General features: G+C 43.1%; 2 protein-coding genes across 5 annotated transcripts; one reads left to right on the top strand and one right to left on the bottom strand.

Annotated features, from left to right (window-relative positions):
- Positions 1-6,939: 6,939 nt before the first annotated feature.
- On the top strand, positions 6,940-10,695 carry LOC133922671 (protein CHLOROPLAST IMPORT APPARATUS 2-like). 3 transcript variants are annotated; one of them, XM_062368093.1, is made up of 3 exons: positions 6,940-8,994; positions 10,088-10,298; positions 10,411-10,695. In XM_062368093.1, the coding sequence occupies exons 1-2, from the start codon at positions 7,777-7,779 to the stop codon at positions 10,271-10,273; spliced, it is 1,404 nt and encodes a 467-aa protein (XP_062224077.1). In that variant the 5' UTR covers positions 6,940-7,776; the 3' UTR covers positions 10,274-10,298; positions 10,411-10,695. The 3 variants fall into 3 exon arrangements, with proteins under 3 accessions (XP_062224077.1, XP_062224076.1, XP_062224075.1); XM_062368092.1 differs by having other exon boundaries at positions 6,941-8,994; positions 10,088-10,293; XM_062368091.1 differs by having other exon boundaries at positions 6,943-8,994; positions 10,088-10,252.
- Positions 10,696-14,802: 4,107 nt separating this feature from the next.
- On the bottom strand, positions 14,803-18,939 carry LOC133922673 (mitogen-activated protein kinase 3). 2 transcript variants are annotated; one of them, XM_062368094.1, is made up of 3 exons: positions 18,627-18,939; positions 16,540-16,968; positions 14,803-15,759 (listed from the first exon to the last, which is right to left on the bottom strand). In XM_062368094.1, the coding sequence occupies exons 2-3, from the start codon at positions 16,960-16,962 to the stop codon at positions 15,070-15,072; spliced, it is 1,113 nt and encodes a 370-aa protein (XP_062224078.1). In that variant the 5' UTR covers positions 16,963-16,968; positions 18,627-18,939; the 3' UTR covers positions 14,803-15,069. The 2 variants fall into 2 exon arrangements, with proteins under 2 accessions (XP_062224078.1, XP_062224079.1); XM_062368095.1 differs by having other exon boundaries at positions 16,540-16,965.
- Between the last annotated feature and the right edge of the window lie 729 nt (positions 18,940-19,668).

The following is a 19,668-nucleotide window of genomic DNA, read 5'->3' as shown; positions in this document are numbered from 1 at the left end:
GCATATGGACTCATCTATATATAATTATATATGTCCAAGGGCCCAATAAAGGAAAAAAACACGTCTGGCCTGACTCATGCAGACGATCGATCGGTTACAGGTCTTGATCTCCGAGCACGTACTGGTACCGCGGTGTACGTCTCTGCGCGCTCTTGGATCTTACCGGTAAATGGCAAAGCGCGCGGCACGCAGATCCCAAGAAAAAATATTCTTACTGTTCGCTTTTCCATCGGCAAATGCTCCTATGGTACGTATTCTACTTGCAGTTTTACTACTAGCCAGCTACATAGAAACATTTAACTTGGTCAGCTACTACAAGTTACAAAGAGCACGCACGCGTGTTCCGAACGTCTCACTGGCCAAAAAAAAAAAAAAAAAAAAAAAAAAAAAAATTGGAGCGTACAGTCGACCATCTAATATTAAGTTGCACTAAAACGAGATGGTTCCCAGTCAATTCCTTGGATATATAGAGATTGCCCATCCAAATCCACTCTATCATAAGTCACATCTAGGAATTGGAGTTATAGTTCCATGTGGATTCCCGAGTTAGAAACCGAGCCTAGCTCAGGACGTGTATGTACACTTACATCATCCCAAGTTGAAGTGCTATATGGCTTGAATATATATACGGTGAGTCTATTCTGCGTCTAGATGTGACAGTGAACTATGTTGTGTCACTCTCAATTGTTGTAGCTACCTTCGTACCACCCCAGTTACGACTAAGAAACTAGTCAGTTACGATAGTACATATAGGTGAGTTTCAATCACATGATAAAAAGTGTATAATTACGAGAAGTATTGTAGTTTACTGCTACGTCACCCCTAGTTACGATTAAGAAAATAGTCAGTTACGACAGCACAGATAGTTGAGTTGCATCACATTAAAAAAAATCAATTACGATAACAACTATACTGTTTTTTTTATCATAATTAGGGTGTACGTAGAGGTGACCCAGTTGCGATCACAGTTACGACTAAGAAAATAGTCAGTTATGACAGCAGAGATAGTTGACTTACGATCACATGACAAAAAAGTGAGTCACGATAGCAACTATACTGTTTTTTTTATCGCAACTGGGAGTGTACGCAGATGTGACCCAGTTACGATCATATGATAAAAAAGTGCATAATTATGACTAGATAAGGTACTCAGGTATGACTATATATGTTTATAGTAACTGACCTATCTTGTGAGTCGCAACTATACTATTTTTTGAATCGTAACTGCGAGGTGGCGTAACAATAAACTACAGTGCGCCTACACACACATATATATGTGTGTATATATATATACACAACGAGTTTATTCTACGTCTAGGCGTACTATAGTTCATTGTTACGCCACCATCTAGTTACAACTCAGCCATCTGTAAGTTACAATCTGTTACGTAGACCAATTACAACCGCACATTCAGAAATACATAATTGCAACACGAGAAGCTAACGAGTTACGTTTTAAATTATACTACGATTACAATCATATTACTTAAATTGTACATCATTAGACAAAGAATTCATTAGGAGTTATGTTCATCCATAACGCAATTGCAACTCAATTTTTTTATTTATATTTGTTTGTAATTCCTTATCTTACTGATTGTAACTCTACTATTTTTTAATAGTAATTAGGAGTGATACAAGAATAACTAGAGTTGAATCTAGACACATGATATATATATATATATATATGTATATATGTATATACATGTATATATATATGTATATATATATGTATATATATATATGTATATATGTGTATATATATATATATTGTATGTATATTCTGTAGTCATGTCTGCGCACATCCCACAAGTTGTAACTCACAGTATTTCGGGTTGTAACTAGGGGATGTGCGCAGTGCGAATAACAAGTTGTAACCCACAGTGTTAGCTTCTCGTGTTGCAATTATGTATTTATGGACGTGAAGTTGTAACTAGAGAATGTGCGCAGTGCGAATAACAAGTTGTAACTCACAGTGTTAACTTCTCGTGTTGCAATTATGCATTTCTGAACGTGAAGTTGTAACTGGTCTACCTAATAAGTTGTGACTCACAGTGTTTCGAGTCGTAATTAGGGATGTGCGTAGTGCGAATAGCAACTGCGCAGAATAGGCTCGCATATATATATATATATATATATATATATATATATATATATATATATATATATATATATATATATATATATATATATATATATATATATATATATATATATATGTACGTACGTATGTATGTATATGTACGTACGTATGTATGTATATGTACGTACGTATGTATGTATATGTACGTACGTATGTATGTATATGTATGTACGTATGTATGTATATGTATGTACGTATGTATGTATATGTATGTATGTATGTATATATGTATACATATATGTATGTATATGTATGTATGTATGTATATATGTATACATATATATATATATGTATATATATATATGTATATATGAGTAAGATTAATTAGCTCGTGCATGCCGAGCAGATTAAGGACAGTAAAAACTCCAAAACTACAACGTACCGACGAAGCAGTAGAAGTAGAAGAAGCGCTGCAGCGTTTGACATTTTTGGCACAGACGGGCGGGTGGCCTCATGCGTCATGCGGTCACGGCTGGCTTTTTCCCAACGCGCGCGCGACAGCCCAGCCGAAAGGATAACGATCACAGGCAGCGGCGGCGGCAGCAGCAGCAGCTAGACACCAAGGAGAGAGAGAGAGAGAGAGAGAGAGGCGCTACAACTTGCTGCTAAACATCGCTGCAGAAAAAACACTGAAATTAAAGCTAGCGTGTTCTCTTTCATCTGGTCCTGAGCTAACGAGAGCTGCAAAAGAGAGAACGCGAATGGCACCTTAGCCTGAAAAAACCCACTGCTACTGCAGGAGCATGTGTACGCTCTGTGCTGTACATTTCTAGAAAGAAATTTAAATTCATCTGGTACAGAATTCAGATGGTCGAACAACTAAACTACAGAGTTAACAGTTCTCATCTAGCCAAAACAGTTTAATTCCCTTTCTTGTTACATTCCTTTCTCGACAAGATCTAGCTTAATTGCACTGCTAATTTTCTGGTAATAGTAATTAATATGGTCTCTGGCTCTCTTCTACAGGCCCAAGGCTGATATATTTGTCTGGCTGTCTCTCTGGCAATCTAAAATTTGAGCTTTTCCACCCCATGGATGCCTCTGCTTGGTTTCTTTGTTCTCTTATGCTCCAACGATCGTGGTACCACCAATCCACCATTGGGCGGGCAAGCTCTCGTGCTGCCATACACCATTCGCCATGCTACAGATCTTAATACGTTTGGCACTATAGCGACAACAATTAAACCGCCATGCATTTGGCCGTGATATTTTCCGTATGAAATCTGCTTGCTAGCTAGCTACGTAGCTATCTTTAAAATCTAATCTAGATGGTCAAATGCAGCAAGTGAATATCCAAAAGTACATGTCCTGTATATGGATAAGTACGGGAACTCATTCCAGTTGCACGCGTATTTTTCAACGTATGCAGAACATTGGACATATATCGATAAATAAAATCTCCAAAATATGATTGTGATCTCCGATTCCTAGCTACTAGCTAGTACACTGTAACGTATTTGAAAAATACAATAGAATACAAAAAAGAAAGATACGATAGAATACTATACATGAAATAAACAGTTCTCCGATATATATTCAACCTAAATATAATACTCGTAATAGTATTAGTCAAAATTGAATTAGCTTGTGTTATCCGGAACAGCTATATTCTGTGAATAGAGGAAACAACTTAGTATACGCGTTCAGCTGCGATATATGTAGTTGGATAAATAAATAAATAAAATGTTTTGGCAGCCATTTTTTGCAGACTTTGGAGAGATGTTTGTACATACTACATCCGTTCTCTTTAGATGTTGCTTTAGCCTTCGGTACATAAAACAAGATTTCTCTCACATTCGATCAATGACATATAAACCACCAATCACAATACTTATTGAATTAAAACTCTACTTTCCAATATACTTTAATATGAACACTTTAGTAAAATATCACATTAAAAATCTAAAACGATATCTATTTAAGAACAAAATTAAAATTTTAAAATGATATATATTTAAGAACGGAGATAGTATATATACATGAGAGCCGTAAAGCAAGCCTAGTACGACCACTATAAACAGACAAATCTCTCAAAATATAACTGGCGGCAAATGGAACACGCATCTGTATTTAATCAGTACGTTCTAGCCGTTCTAGGCACTTGATGGATGAGCCTATCTGAACTGATTTGCAGATTGTCCATGATTGGCTGAGCCTGAAACATCCTGGCCATTCAGAGATTGCATGTTGTGTTGGAATTTCAGTCACAACAGCTAAACAGATTTTTATCTTCAGCAAAAGAAATATCTCAAAAGGTAACTAAAATCCTTATATGTTACTAAAATATCTTGCAAAAAGATCCTACTAGACCGTGCCTCCAATGGACAAAGGGAAAACCTCATCCTAAACAAAGAGCCAAGATTAATTTGGTTGGCTGGAAACGGCTCAAATGGCCCCTCCCCTCTATCATTAGTGATTGAACCAAGGGGACACAACGTATGGGGCATGACAACCACACATCCCAATTCGCAAATATAGGGCCAGTGGGCCTTGTCCAAAGGTAAGAATTGAGATGCTACGCATACGAAGAGAACTATGTTCACTCACTCCTGACTTTCACTGACAGAAAAGAAACACGAGTCGCGGATGTAACTCGTGCCCCATCTGCAGTCAAATGTTATGATAGGCTCACGAGCTTTTCATGCCAAACTTTTGATATGCGAAACTTATCTGAATTAGGGTCTGTTTAGCAAAATAGCAGCTTTTAGTTTTTAGTTTTTAGCTTTTAGCTTTATAAGTGAAATTCGTAGGAGTAATTATCTAAAATTAACAGAAACTGAGGAGGAAAAAAATAGATTCCCTTAATTGACTTTTCGCACAGAATCATTTTCTCCATATAATTTATTCTAGAGAACCACTTTCAGCTACAGAATCACTTCCTCAGAGAATCACTCTCTGTAGAGAATTTGAATCAGAAAGAGTTCTACCAAATATACCCTTAAGAGGGGTCCCAAACTTTTAACACAATCCCAAATCCATTCTTAAAAAGAAAAAATCACATCATAGGATACAAAGATTATGATAATATTTATTCCATCGTCTAAAAAGAATCATTGAAAAAGAAAATGAGAAGGCACGAGCTAAGAGGCTGGTGTGTGCGTAGAACTGTTTCTCTTGGTACTGGACCAATCACCATCAGCCATGCATGCATACAAGCTTCCAAGATCCTGCGGGCCCCGCGCTTAGCCTTAGATGAAAATTGAAAAGGTTGCCGGAGCCGATAAAGGGCGCGCCACGTAGACCTGAGAATCCGGCACGGCCAATGGGAGGCCGCCATGTCAGCGGATAAGAGAAAATCATGGGGCCTTTTCCGTTGGGGGTGGATGGGAATGGGATGGGCAATCAGAAACTTGAAAGCGTCCTAGCTCGGCCGTTTGCTAAAATGCCCTTCTGCCTTGCTTTTGGTAGTTACAACTCACAAGGAAATATGCTTATGACTCTATGTAGGGTATGAACAAATGCTTACTGCAGGCTCATAATGAATTAGTTCTCCAAAACATTTCATATAGTTGAATTGAAGAGTGATGACAACAAATTAGTAATAATTTTGGCTCGGATTACTTGTCGTTAATTCGTAAAGTACGTACTCTCTCTAAGTATGCGCTAAAAAATCAGTAGTATTATGATATTGACGTGCAACTCTTATGACATAAAGTACGTACGTACTCATGTCTTGCTCAATAGACAATTTTTTTTTTTGAAACGACTACTGACCAAAGGGACAGATACTATGAAAACAAGGGAGTGGATACCTCGATCAATAAAAAAGATTTAGATACCCCCTTGTATCAGAATCTTAAACATTTTTCTAGGATACAGTAAGGATCTTGAATCTCCTTTTCTGCACCTACATTTAACTACTGACTGCACCTGGTTGGACCCCAGATGTTTTTTTTATCTTCTAACCAAAAGAAAAAGGGTACAGAAACCACATATACTTCATGCAGGTTAGCAACATATATACAGTGCTGAATCTATCGATACAATCGACCAAAAGTATGTATGTATATATACTTCACAGAAAATGCCAACAAACTAGTTTAAACAAACGCTATTGTATTATACCAGTTCACTGGAGAAATATCACAACAAAAATAACATACGATTATTACTAGGGATGCCGAATTAACATACTAGTATATTTAACATATGCACACAGACATGGATGGCATCAGGGCAAGGTGGCACTTGACATTTCACCAAAAACTTATGGGAGGAAAGTTTCGAGGCCTAGCTTTTCATACAGCACAGGAGGCATGGCGACAAGGTGTATTAGTCCAAAAGACAACGCAATTAAGTAATTTTTATTCCCATGTTTCATTGGTCAGAGCCGTCTCCAGAAGAAATATTGATCTGGGACATGGTTAACAAGAGACAACCGAGAAACAAACAGCCAATTAAAGTTCAGAAAAAGCTTGATAAACAAATAGCTTCATTTTATGGTATGTAAGCATGCCACGAAACCATTGTGAGTTCAAAACATTTAGAGATGTAAAATCCCAACAAGCCCAATAAAATGGTATTTTTTCTTAAAATATTAACCGCCTGTGAGTTATCCCTTAATTTCATTGTTCCCTTTCCTCAAATTTTTGCCACTTCTATTTGTTCAATCAAACTGGTAGCAGTTACAGAAATCACACATGATTCTAGCTAGTGCCAGCTGATTTCTCGCGGGCACACTTATGGGATATAAACTTCCAGTAGTTGGCTTTAAGGCTTTACTAAATCTGAAATAAAATGCCTTCAGGTATCCAGTGAGGTTCTTCAAAAAATGGTGAGGCTGTGAATTTTGTGAACCCCACACAACCTAGGGCAAACTGGTCTCGTCTCAGCCATTGCAAATCCCAGATGGCCCGAGCAATTCCAACACATGTACAACCTAGAGAGGAAACAGAGCACACAATGGAGTTGGAGAGGGGGGCCTGCAGTGAGAGGGTGGCTTGTGTCTTCCTCCATCCTCCTCCCTCCCCCTCTAAAACCCCACCCTGTACCCCCTTCTCTTGAACCCTTCCTTTTCTTCCTTCCCCACAGCTTCCTCTCTCTACAATCTCTCTCCCCTCCTAAGGATCCAAGAGGTATCATTGCTGCTCTTCTCATCCATCTCCAATCCCAAAACAGCTCAGGGAATTCCCCTTCTCCTGCTCTGGTGTTCTTGCTACCTCCCTGCTCTGCTTCTTGACCTCTTCTTGCCACAGAGGAGTACAGCAGAATATTTTCATTTCATCTTTTTCCAAGGTGTTCTTGGTGACCCAGGTGGAGGCAAAGTGCGTGGGTTCTTGATTAGTTTTTGCCTTTGGAGTTTGCCCATGCCCCAAGGATGTTGGTGTAGCTTTGGTTGACACTTTGTTTGTCCCTTGGAACGCCTCATTTTCTCCAAAGATAGCATTTTTCAGCTGCCTTCTTCTTCTTCTCCATCTTGCAAGGCAGCAGGAACTTTCACAAACAAGGAAATTCCTCGGTTTCCTTGTTTAATCATCGCAAGAATTCAGAGTCGTGGGGTTTAGAGGTTTAGACATTTCTCGGTCTTGTGTTCTTGGGTTGATCGTTCTGGAATTAATCCAAGAATAGCTGGAATTGTTCTTTCACCTTCCAAGAAGACGAAGTGACAGCAGTATTGTTGTCGAGGCGTTGCAATGTCGTCTTCCTGCATACCAACCGGCCTGCGGCTGGACCTGGACATGGTCAAGGCGGCGGCGTCGCCGGGCGCGCACTCGTCGCCGCTGCGCCCGATGCACTCGTCGCCGTCGTCGACACTGTCGGAGGCGTCGAACGCGTCGTCGTCGGCGATGTCCGTGTCGCTGAAGCGCGCACGCGCACCGCGGAAGCGGCCGAACCAGGCGTACAACGAGGCCGCCGCGCTGCTCGCGTCCATCCACCCATCCGTCTTCCCCGTCAAGAAAAGCCCCAAAACGGCGCCACAACCGCCGGCGCGGCAGCTCTCCGGCCTCTCGGCGGCGTTTGACCCCTCCTCCGACCTCCTCCCGCCGCTCCCAGTACTCGCCGACTCCGCATTCCTCCTCCGGGACATGCCAGCGCCGTCGCCGCAGCCGCAGAGCCCGTCCGGCGCCAAGAACTGCTCGTCGCCGGCTCCGGTGAGCAGCGTGTTCCGGGACTTCCGCGACCCGACGCCGTCTCCGGCGAGCCCCGACACTGTCAACGAGCTTGGCGAAATCGACTTCGACGACGACTGCTTTGACGCTGAGTCCATTCTCGACGTCGATGAGGCCACCGCCGGCGGCGCGGCTGAGGGCATCGACAGCATCATGGGTAGCCTCACGGTGGAGAGCAACACAGCCACCACGTCCGATGACTCCATCCTGTCCAGCTCCGGCATACACCCCTACCTCAGGAGCCTCATGGTGGTCGGCCTCGCTGGCAGGTTCGAACTCGGCCTCGGGTTCCGGCACGGCGCTCGGCCCAACCTCAACCGTGCACTGAAGCGGCGGGACGACGACGGCGCCTGGTGGATGTGGCCGGCCGTGCCGGTGAAGGACTTAACGGTTGCACCGCCGCCGCCACCAACACCGACAGCGTCGAACACCGCAATGCCGCAGGCACCAGCGGCGCCAGAGAAGAAGAAAAGCAAGAAAAAGAAGGTGGTGAAGGTGGAGAAGGTGATGGCGAAGGGGAAGGAGGAGTTGCCCAACGCGAAATGCAAGGAGGAAGCCGACGGCTCAGTGGATGCTGCTGATGGCGATGCCGATGCTGACAGCATGCCGACCAAGGCGCCAAAGACCGGGTTGGGGCTGAAGCTGGACACCGATGAGGTGCTCGTAGCGTGGTCCGACAAAGGGTCAATGTTCGCCGAGGGCAGCGTGCCGGAGTCGCCGACGTCGGCCGCCGACGCTCGGGTAAGTAATTGAGTAGCATCATGCATACATCTTCAGTATTCTTCAGTGCAGCTTCTTTCCCTGAAAAGAAAAGTATTCTTGCAGAGCAGGGAGGTAGAGGACAATTTTGATGCTTTCGCAGTAACTGAATTTTACCTTTTGGGATTGTCCTTTTAGATCAAATAGGATTTTAGCGCGCTTTGTAGCTGAATTTAGTTCTTTCATTACATTGTTATTCAGACTTGTTTCAGTAAAATTTCTGAAACTCTGAATACGTTTTATAAATAGAAAAATATATTTCAGTTCCATTACAAGAAACTACATTTGATATATTTCTTCAAACAAGAAAAAAGGACACCTCACAAGTAAAGACCACATTATAAGTCTCTAAACTAGGAAAATGTTTATCCAAAGGATGGTCCTTCAAACAAAGTACTCTGGTAGTACTGCACTGCCACACATCTGTAAGTACACATCTTTTTAAGTGGTACTCCAGTAACCCATAGAATAATATTTTTCAGAAAACTGATGATATTATTGAAAAGAAAAGTGCTAAATAGTGAGGCTTAGCCTCTGTTAGTCCATTAAAAAGATGAGATGTTTCATTTTTTTGTTAGCGTACGGGTGAAGAAGTGTGAAGGCACTAGACAAATTCAATTCAACCATTCTTTTTTGAACGGACAGTTCAACCATTCTATTCGGTTATAATTAGTTAAACTCAATTATTCAACAGTGGACCACAGACAGTTGAGCCTGGAGATCTTGCGCCAAGGATTACATATCTGTCTTCTTGCAAAGGGTCATTTGGGCTCAATTTTGGTGCCCTTTGGGGCAGTGATAAAGCAGATGCAACAAACTGTCGCCCCAATTCAGTTGGCTTTTCTGCAAATTGCTAGGGCACATGACAATATTTGCAGCTGTCAGAAATGACAAGAATCATAATCACAGATATGTCCAGTTTTTTGTAATATGGACATATCTGACATGCATCTTCTACCTTGAGAGACTTTTAATGACAATGTAAACCTGTAAATAGCAACTCTTTCCACGGATTCTTAAGTATGAAAATTGGAGCTCTTACAGTCTTACTGATGAAGATCGATCCTTGTTGCAGGCTAAACTTGCAGACATTGACCTGTTTCCTGAGAATGGAGCTGGTGGTGGCATCAGGGAAGCCAGTGTCTTGAGGTACAAGGAGAAGAGGCGCACCCGGCTGTTCTCGAAGAAGATCCGGTACCAAGTGCGGAAGGTGAACGCCGACTGCCGGCCTCGGATGAAGGCAAGCACTAGAACCGATTAGAAAGCATAAAAGATCTATTCGTAAGGCAAAAACTCATTGTCCACACCAAAATACCATGTGTTTTGCCTACAGATGCAGTTAAGCATTGCAAAGTTCTGAAGTACTGATGTGTTTATTTTCTGTTCTATTTCTTGCAGGGAAGGTTTGTTAGGAGCCCATCTCTTCTTCAGCAAGCCCTGGAGGAAGAGAGCTAGACAGTGATACTTGCTAGCCTTTTTATCAGCACCTTTTTGGCCTTTTAGTTTTTCATTAGCTAAGAGATGTGAGTGAGAATTTTCCCCGCTTTGTCTTTTTTTTGGAGTTTTGCCTTGGAGACGATAGAGATGCTTTAGAGTGAGTTGTCGTGGTGGTCACATAGTTTGTCTCAAGTTTAAAATGTGAGGTAAAGGAAGGAAATAAAGTGATGTTAGAATATACAGTCATATAGGAAGCAGAACAGATGATGCATCTTTATTCATTTTTACTGATCCAAATTACCACCTGAATACCACATTGCTTTGAAACATCCACTGCAAAAGCAAAACGAAAATTTGCAACTACCAAAATTACCTGAAATCAACATGTACTATGTTATACCATTTTACAACATCTGATATGCATGTTTTACGTTTATCACCATTTTAAGAGGCAAACTACATGCAAGTGTGCAACTACATGAAACATGTACTACAGTCACTAGCATTTTGTGATTAAAAAGTATAGGATCGAGAGTAGTGATCGAGAGTAGTGACTAGAGGGGGTAAATAGACGTCTCAATAAATTTCTTATGAAATAGACGACTTTCACCTATTTGATCAGCTAATACACCTCTAAAAGAGAATTACAACAAACCGCAACATAAACGCGCAGTGAAAAAACTTCACTCTACATAAAAGTTTCGGAGGTTCTGGAGAATTGTCCGGAGAGTCCGGAGAATGCGGAGATTCCGAAGTTGGGTCTGAAGGTTCCGGATTTTACAGAACAACGAACGAAAAATTAAAAACCAAACTTGAAGATCAAACAAGAAGTGAGTCTTATAGTTGAAGTAGAGCATAATGTGTCTCAGCAAATCAATCCTGACTCAACGCTATAGGCCTCCATCTCTCTACATCATTACTCCTCTATTTATAGGCCTCAGGAGGTGTCTTGACCTTTAAATTTTCTTGTTCCTAAAATATCCCTCACCGAGAATGCATTCATACTTACCATCAGGGTATTTTGGTATAATTTTCGCTCTGTCCATTGACAGGTCACGGCTTCTTCACGACTTACCTTTGTCTCAACGCAAGCTTCACAATGATGCCACGTGACCCTCCAGTTCTCCTGCGGTTTTGTGGCTAAACCACGAAACCCTAGCATGTTTTTCAAAGCGCGACTAGCCGCTACTTGCTTTGCCTCAAGAAAGTGCTCCGATATCGACGCATGTACTCTGTTTTGTGATCTTGTAGCCGACAAGTCTCTCCTGCTCTCGATCCTTCGGACCACCTTATCACTTGCACCGGTATCCCCTTCGCTTGACTTCGTCAACACGCCGCCTTCATCATTCTTCATCCCATACCTTACTTGATCTCCATGTATACTGTTAGGATCATCCTTGACTCTACCTGGCCTCCTCGATCGTCCGACACCAAGCTCCCCGTTTAGCCTCGATCATCTCGCCGTCGACCGTCAAGTTGTATCCATCAGTTACACACCATGAGATAAGCAAACACATATCTCCAACTATAGTTAGTCCATAATCAAAATAGTCAATTGAAATCTCAAATCAATTGAAAACACTTCCTAAAAAGTTCCAATACATAGGAGAAGTTCAGAGCTAAAAACACTATTTATCATGGCTGAAAACACTATTTAAGTGCGGACTCTCTGCAAAAAATATTCGGACACTCCGCAAAATATACGGATTCTTCACAAAAATATACGAACACAAATCCCAGTTAACTCCAATTCCGTGGATTATTCAAACAAATGTACGGACCCTCCACACATCCCAAACAATCGGAAACTCGACAAACAAAATCGACAACCTTATCAATCACTCATCACATATAAACTAAACATAATTTAACTTGATTTCTTAAAAAAAAAATACAAATCTCAAACATCACCATCACCTAAAAAACTTTGCTATTTCAGAAGGCGTCAGGTGTGGATCCGCACTGTAAATAAAGCAGCACGTGACTGAAGCTCTCAGATCGTATCTTTGTTACCTACAGTGCTTCAAACAAAAAAGAACGAAATGGCTAGCATAGCCCTGCTCACTTATCCACATCTGTACAAAATTCCAATGGCATGAACAGCGCAGATAAAAAAGTTCATGAGATGACAATTCGTACATAATAGCCTGCTGTTTCTAATTGCTTGAGGAAGGAGCGAACCACGTATCTGCTGCTTTGCATGGCTGATAAGAGATTATCTTAGACTCGTCATGGTGCTAGTATTTTTATTAAATTTTGAGAGGAATAGTAAATGTACACATATGTTTAATGGTTAAAGTATGTACCTGTGCTATGTGAGATTATATCTCTAATTTTATTTAGATGCGTGCTAAGACTCACCCCTTGGGTGTGTGTAGGGCTGGCCAACAAGTCAGCTCGGCTCATTAGCGAAACGAGAAAAAAGTACAGCTTGGTTTGGCTCATTGAAAGCTCGAGCGGCTCACGAGTTACTCACAAATGATGGCACTCAGACACATATGTACGCCGGCGCTAAACGCGAGCACCTTAGCGACCACACGAATCAATGCGTACGGTGGCGACACACTGCGCTTAGCGACCACATGAATCAACGCGTACGGTGGCGACATACCGCGGCAGCGATGGTGTGTGGCATGACGGCACCCGATGGATCGACGACGAATGTCCGACAATACAACACGGTGAAAACAAAACCAGCATGGCAGCACACGTCCATGGCGGCTCACCAGAATTGGTCAAGCCACGGCACGACGGCGAGATCCTTTCTTCCCTGGCGGACGGCGTGAATAAAGGAGGCTATGTCCTTCTCCTCCATCCAATGGAGGTGGTGGTAGCATACACAACAACGATGGTGTCGAGAGGAGACCGCGAGGTAGGGCAAGCGGCTGGATCTGAGGGAGAGAAGGCAGCGGGGCAAGGCGGCGGGCCAGATCTAAGGGAGAGGAGGCAGAAGGGAGGAGCGACTGCTCGGTGCAGCCGATAGAGGGAGAGAAGGAGTGAGGGTGAAGAGAGGATAAGATTTGCTAGCGTCTGGGAGAGGAGAGGAGCAGTTAGCTCACTTAGCTGCACCACTGGCTCATGAGCAGTTCGTTTGGCTCGCGAGCTAGGTCGTTAATTTAAACAAGCTAAAACTTTAGCTCAGCTCGTTAGATTTAGAGCAAGCTGAGCTGAGCTAGCTCATGAGCTTTTCGTTCAGCCCTAGTGTGTGGGCGTGAGAGTGTACTTAAAAAAAAGTAATTGGAGATTAAGTGGCAACTCATCCGAAAGTGCACCGCGCGGCTGCTGACCTGAAATAAGTGGTGAGTCTAACTCCTCGTCCCTCATTGTTGCCGCCACCGTCATTGCCATGCCTCTCCTGCTCCCCGCTCTTCGATCTGGTGCGAGTGGCGCCGGAGGAAGAGGAAGGGGACTAGCAGAGGAGGGGAGTATGCTGATAGATTCCAATCATTCCATCTCGTTATACTTCTCTCCACACGAATCTTGACCGTCTAATTCGAATTGAATGGTTCAAAATAAATAGACCCTGGTCGTTATTTCGCTTGCCGACCCCCCGGTTTTTATTTCATTTACGGACCATGCTTTGGACTACTTTTTTCCGCAAATAGGCTCCGAAAGGAGGGCCCTTTCGCGAAATGTCCACGTCCCCTGCCTCCCACAAGGGCACCGCAGCGGCGGCGGCGGCGGCGGCCCACATCGCCGGCTGCCGTGCGTCCGTACACCGTGACTTGCCTCTGAGCTACTGTGGATGCAAGCTGCAATGTGAGGCCGCGGACTCGAAGGAGTCTGAACTGATGGTCTAGCTAATCTTTCATTTGTTTCAGTTTCTTGCGAGCACAGTTTTTTTTTTGGGGTCAAAGATTAGAGTATTGTTTGCTTGGCTGATAATGTCCAATGGCTTGCTAATCATCTTTATTCCGTGTCAGCTTCTTTTGTACTTGAACAGTAGAACTAATGCGCTTTCCTTTACAAATTTTCCCCTAGGAACATCGCCTTTACACATTCAGATGTCTGTTGGTTCATAAACAAATTCAGATGTCAAATTTTTGGTACTCAAGAATTTAGTTTCAGGCTACACATCACCAGGGCACTTCAATTCTTTCTACACTTATTTTCAAACCGGGTCATCCCCTTTTTCCATTTAAAAAATAGAAATACAGAGAGTGAGTGTTCTACACTTGTACCAGTATTGTATCAGAATATCTACTATCTATAGCAATTTGGCCTTACAAGATGATCAATAGACCAGAGTTTGTAGTTACCAATTAGAAACAGGATATCTTAACATAAAATCACATTGAAATTTCACCAGGAAAGCAAGGAGTTCAAAGTTGAAACTAATAAACAGTAGAGCAGAATCCGGAATTTGAGCTTATCAGATTACTGAATTCACTTCAACAGTGATTCATGAACTCATACATGTACAACAGTGAACATATATACAGTTCATACACCAAGCAATGGTCCATAATAAGAACTATTCATATGCCGCTCTTATTGGGCACATATTTACACAGGCGAATTACCAAAAATACATTGTGGGTGCTACAATAGCTAGGTGCCATAATCGCAGTAGGCTTTTATCAAAAAGAGAGCCTGTCGAGTTTCTGGGGCAGTGGAGGATCATGACATGTTTATTGCTGTGACAATTTCAGGGTGGTAGTGGAGCATCTCCTGCCACATCATTTCCCGGATCATCTCTGCGTTGATATTTTCGTCTATGTCAAGATCGATGGGCACTTGGGCAGGAGGATTTGCACTTGGATCATATAGAGGAGACATGTAAGGGTGCTCAAGTGCCTCGGTGACACTGATCCTTTTGGTGGGATCGAAGATGAGCATCTTCTGTAATAGATCAATGGCGAGCGGGTGTGCATGTGGGTACAAACTTGCGAGGGGAACACCAGGAGTGTAGGGACAGGACTTGATATATCTGCGAGCTTTCGGGTTGTCAATGAACTCTAGGTCAGACTCGCTCATGGTGCCGAGAACATTGACTATGAGCTTGAGCTGGTTTAGGCACTCGGTTCCCGGAAAAATTGGCTTGCGGCCAAGTAGCTCAGCGAAGATGCAGCCAACAGACCAAACATCTATGGAAGTGCCGTAGTTGTCGCAGCAGAGGAGAAGCTCAGGAGCTCTGTACCAGCGGGTGACGACGTATTCGGTCATAAACTGGCCTTTACTACTGTTTGTACGTGCAAGGCCAAAATCACATATCTTCAGATCACAGTTTGCATTCACCAGTAGGTTTCCAGGTTTTAGGTCTCTGTGGAGTATCTCTGCTGAATGGAGATATTTCAGTCCTCGGAGCAACTACAATCAAGAAAAGAACAGTATCTTAAATTATCAGTAAAAAAAGGTAGATAGCAAACAAAAAAAACCCAAAATTAAATGGCCGAAAACTCAAAGGTTCTCAAGTAAACATGAAGCTGAACTGCTGAAGGATATGGTGATCACAGAATTTGTCAAACAGTTACTTAGGGCAGGTTTGGTAGAGATTTCAGAGCAGCTTCCTGCTTGTAATCGGAGGGAGTTCTGCTAAATAGCAGCTTTCAGCTTTTAACTACCTGGGTAGAATCCGTAGGAGTGATCACCAACTGTAAATGAGTTGTAATTAATAAACAACTAAACAGAGGGTGCTAGTCTTAGGCTGCGTAAAGCATGAGCCAATGACTGTCTAATCACTGTCTAATGTATTGATAAGCCTACGACATAACATCTGGATTTGTGAGCATGTGACAGCATAAGAGGATCAATTTTATGTGAACAATAATTTCACTGCAAAATGACCAGATCTGAAAAGATGTCCACCAGGTAGCAGATACAACTGGATCTAGATTGATTTTGAGATTAGGAAAAAACCCAAAGCCAGACAGGATAATCTGCCCAACAATATCAACCTCGAATTACCACAATTGTGAATAGTAATGCTCAGCTACAGTACCAGACTGTATTATCACTACAATGCACGCTACACAAAATAGATGATGCAGATAACTAATAGCTAAAAAACATTACAAGACAGGATTACTGTTTAAATACGTAAATATGGAAGAGTAAATTCACAATAGAAAAGAGCGATCAAAGAATTACCTGAAAAAGAAAATACTGGCAGTGGTCGTTGGAAAGCCCCTGAGGTGATTTGATAATCTGGTGCAGGTCAGTATCCATGAGTTCATAGACCAAGTACACATCCTTAAAACTCCTCCTGTGTACTGGCATCATTATATCCTTCAAAGCAATGACATTCTCGTGTCGGAGATGCCGAAGGAGTTTCAGCTCCCGTAAGGTCCTTAGTGCATCCACACGGTTGTCGAAAACATTGTGTATCTTCTTTATTGCTACTTTCTCATTTGTCTCACGATTGATGGATGAACAAACTATTCCATAAGATCCTCTCCCAATAGGCTTGATCGGCACATATTTGGTGTCTATCTCAAATAAGGTTTGCCACATGGTGTAGTAATGCTTTCCTTGGTTTCCCATTCCATTTGGAGGATCCACCATAATCGCCATTTTCTACTAAGGACAAAAAAGAACATAAGTTAGTACATTAGCAACACAAAAAACCGAGCTTAAACAATTACGGTATCAATTATGAAAACAGAAGACCAATCAACTTTGTAATCAAATATCAGCTATAGCAATGCCGGCAATGTGGCAGCAACCATCTAGAGGACCCCAGAAACTATAACCAACCACAGTACGTTCTGGTAATACAGTAGAATGCTCTCATTTTTCAGTGGAGACCAGATCCACAATAAGTACACGCCAGCATAGCATGTGCTCCTCTTTTATTTTGATGAACATTGATTTAAAACTCTGGTTAGTATACTTAGAACCTAAACAAACTGCAGAGTGTACCTTAACACAAGTTGTTCTTATCAATGAAGTACAAATAGTACATGTTTAAATGGAATTTACATGCAGTAATATGTTAATAAGTGTCATAAAAAAGGCAGAACAACAGAATGGCATCCTTGGAAGGATGTGCGAATCCGAGACGTTAATAAGTACCAACTTCAAATAAATGAAGTGCTTATGTTTCCCCCCAAGAATATGCAGGAGAGATGTGTATCTTTCCATTACGATAGAAAAGAGTTTTGGTACAAGATCTAAGCAGCGCGATGCACAGGGGCACTCGCCATCTAGCTAAGGTTTACATTACACGAAAGAAACAACCGAAAACAGGACAGGAGATCATGCGCGCGCACGCAGCTCTCCCGGGTGCTTGGCACCAGCGGACATCCACATATCGGCTTCGTGCTTGATCCTCTCTGCCAGCAACGTAGATGTGGAGGACGAGTTGTTGAAGACTCGGGAATGCCGCTCCTTCCAGATCACCCAAAAGACTGACATAACCAACGTGTCGATGCCCTTGACCTCACCTTGCGATTCTTGAGCCTGCTGCGTAGTCCCTTTCACATGAAGTGCTTGTTGAACTATAGCAGTTTTGGCTTTTGACAGCCAAGTAAATTCATTGCGAACTCAACCCATCTCCGTGACTTTGCCTCTGAATCCTGCGTCTTCCGCACAAAGTAGCTCTGACCATCACCATTTAGTTCCGTGGATTATCAATCCGAGGCTAACATTCACCCACTGATGCTGCTCCAGCTCGATTAAATAGCATGCATCAATTGCGGGCAAAGCCGTTAATTGCTTCATGTACACCTGCCGATGCGCCACCACCATGCAATGCTGCTACATCCTACCGCGTTTAGAATATCATGCGCGCTACAACCCAAAGCTAATTCCTAATCCCAGAGCCGCACAAACAGGTTCTATGCAAGAAACCAAAATCTACTTGGTCACCCTCGCTCATATGATTACACAAACAACTTAACATCCTTTGGGGAACAAAACTGGCAGATCACTGAAACAAACCAGCCAGTCATCACATTCCATGGCCATCACCGCGGATAGGGCGGAATCCCACCCCCCAAATTCATCACCAGAGCACCAGATGGTTGGTACCAAATTACACTCAACTACGCATGTGTCAAGTAGAGCTTGAAATTAAACACGGTTTACCCAGATCAAGAACTCGAAACGACGTCCCAGCTCTTCTGAAGCGGGATCGATCGATTACGGGCAACAACCCGCCGATCTTGGACCACGCGCCAAACCAGCCAAGACAGAAAGGGAAAGAACAAAAGAAGGAAGCGGAAAGATTCACTCACATAAGAGAGGGGAGGAGAGGAAGCGCCTGGCCGAGAGGCGTGCAGCTAGGATCAGAGCGGCAGCGGCACGGGAGGCCGAATCGGAGTCCTCGCTTCGTTTGCAATTGCCACCTCGGGGCTCCAGCCGCGAGCGGAAGGGAGAAGGAGCAGAAGAGAGTCCCGTGAGGATTGGGGAGAGGACGAGGGCGACGAATATTCTGACGGGTCAGGCGTGCCATCGCCCCGCGGGCGCCGTCGGTTCGGCGGCTGGACGCCGCGCGGGCGTCGGATGGGGAGGGGTCGGGAAATCGGGACGACCGGAAGGATTGATTGCTGCATGCATGCGAGACGGATCGGGCGGGCGGCACGCGACGCGACCCGCAAGCGACGCATGCGGTGCTTTCGGTCGAGGAGGGTGGTTGACGCGCTGACCAGAGAGCCAGCTGCTGCTCCATCCACGGAGAGATGTGGCACTTGCCACGGCACCGCATCGCCGATCCCGATACTCTGCAGCGGAGAAGGCAATGTGTTTTACCGTAGCAGTCAAAACAGTAAAATGTGAGTAGATGAACAGAGAGACGTGACACTTGCCCCAGCACAGCACCGCACCGCCGACCCCGATACTCTGCAGCGGAGAAGACAATGTGTTTTACTGTAGCAACCAAGACAGTAAAATATGAGTAGATTAACAGTGATTTGCAGCGGCTAGCCAAAACACTGGAGCAACAATATTTTGTTATACTGTTGCGACGATTTCTACCTTTCATCGGTTACTGTATCATCTGATTTTATCCATTATTTTTATCTAAGGGTTAAGGAGGGATCTTAATATATTTTTATTGTAGTTCTCTACCGTTGCTAGTTGCAACTGCAGCGAATCTTAATTGCCGCACCGCACAGTTTTGCTTCTTCAGCTGCTCGATCTATATGAGCACAGCATCCATTGATACGGGTTGACATTGCTATCTGGTTTCTGAGCTACATCTAAAATGGTATTTTGTTGTAAGATTCGGTCGGAGATAGTATTGTATCTCAAGTGTTACAATGGATCCTGAACTTCTAT

The sequence above is a fragment of the Phragmites australis genome, chromosome 6 (genome assembly GCF_958298935.1).
Source record: "Phragmites australis chromosome 6, lpPhrAust1.1, whole genome shotgun sequence".
NCBI classification, from domain to species: Eukaryota; Viridiplantae; Streptophyta; class Magnoliopsida; order Poales; family Poaceae; genus Phragmites; species Phragmites australis.
Note: the sequence above shows the minus strand (reverse complement) of the source record. Positions and strands in the feature narration are given on the sequence as shown.

What these genes read in the sequence shown, in the direction of transcription:
- LOC133922671 (XM_062368091.1), top strand. Translation starts at nt 7,777, where the DNA reads ATGTCGTCTTCCTGCATACCAACCGGCCTGCGGCTGGACCTGGACATG. An exon ending in CGTCGGCCGCCGACGCTCGG is followed by an intron (nt 8,995 to 10,087) that starts GTAAGTAATTGA and finishes TCCTTGTTGCAG; the next exon opens with GCTAAACTTGCAGACATTGA. An exon ending in ACTGCCGGCCTCGGATGAAG is followed by an intron (nt 10,253 to 10,410) that starts GCAAGCACTAGA and finishes TATTTCTTGCAG; the next exon opens with GGAAGGTTTGTTAGGAGCCC.
- LOC133922673 (XM_062368094.1), bottom strand. Translation starts at nt 16,962, where the DNA reads ATGGCGATTATGGTGGATCCTCCAAATGGAATGGGAAACCAAGGAAAG. An exon ending in GCCAGTATTTTCTTTTTCAG is followed by an intron (nt 15,760 to 16,539) that starts GTAATTCTTTGA and finishes TCTTGATTGTAG; the next exon opens with TTGCTCCGAGGACTGAAATA.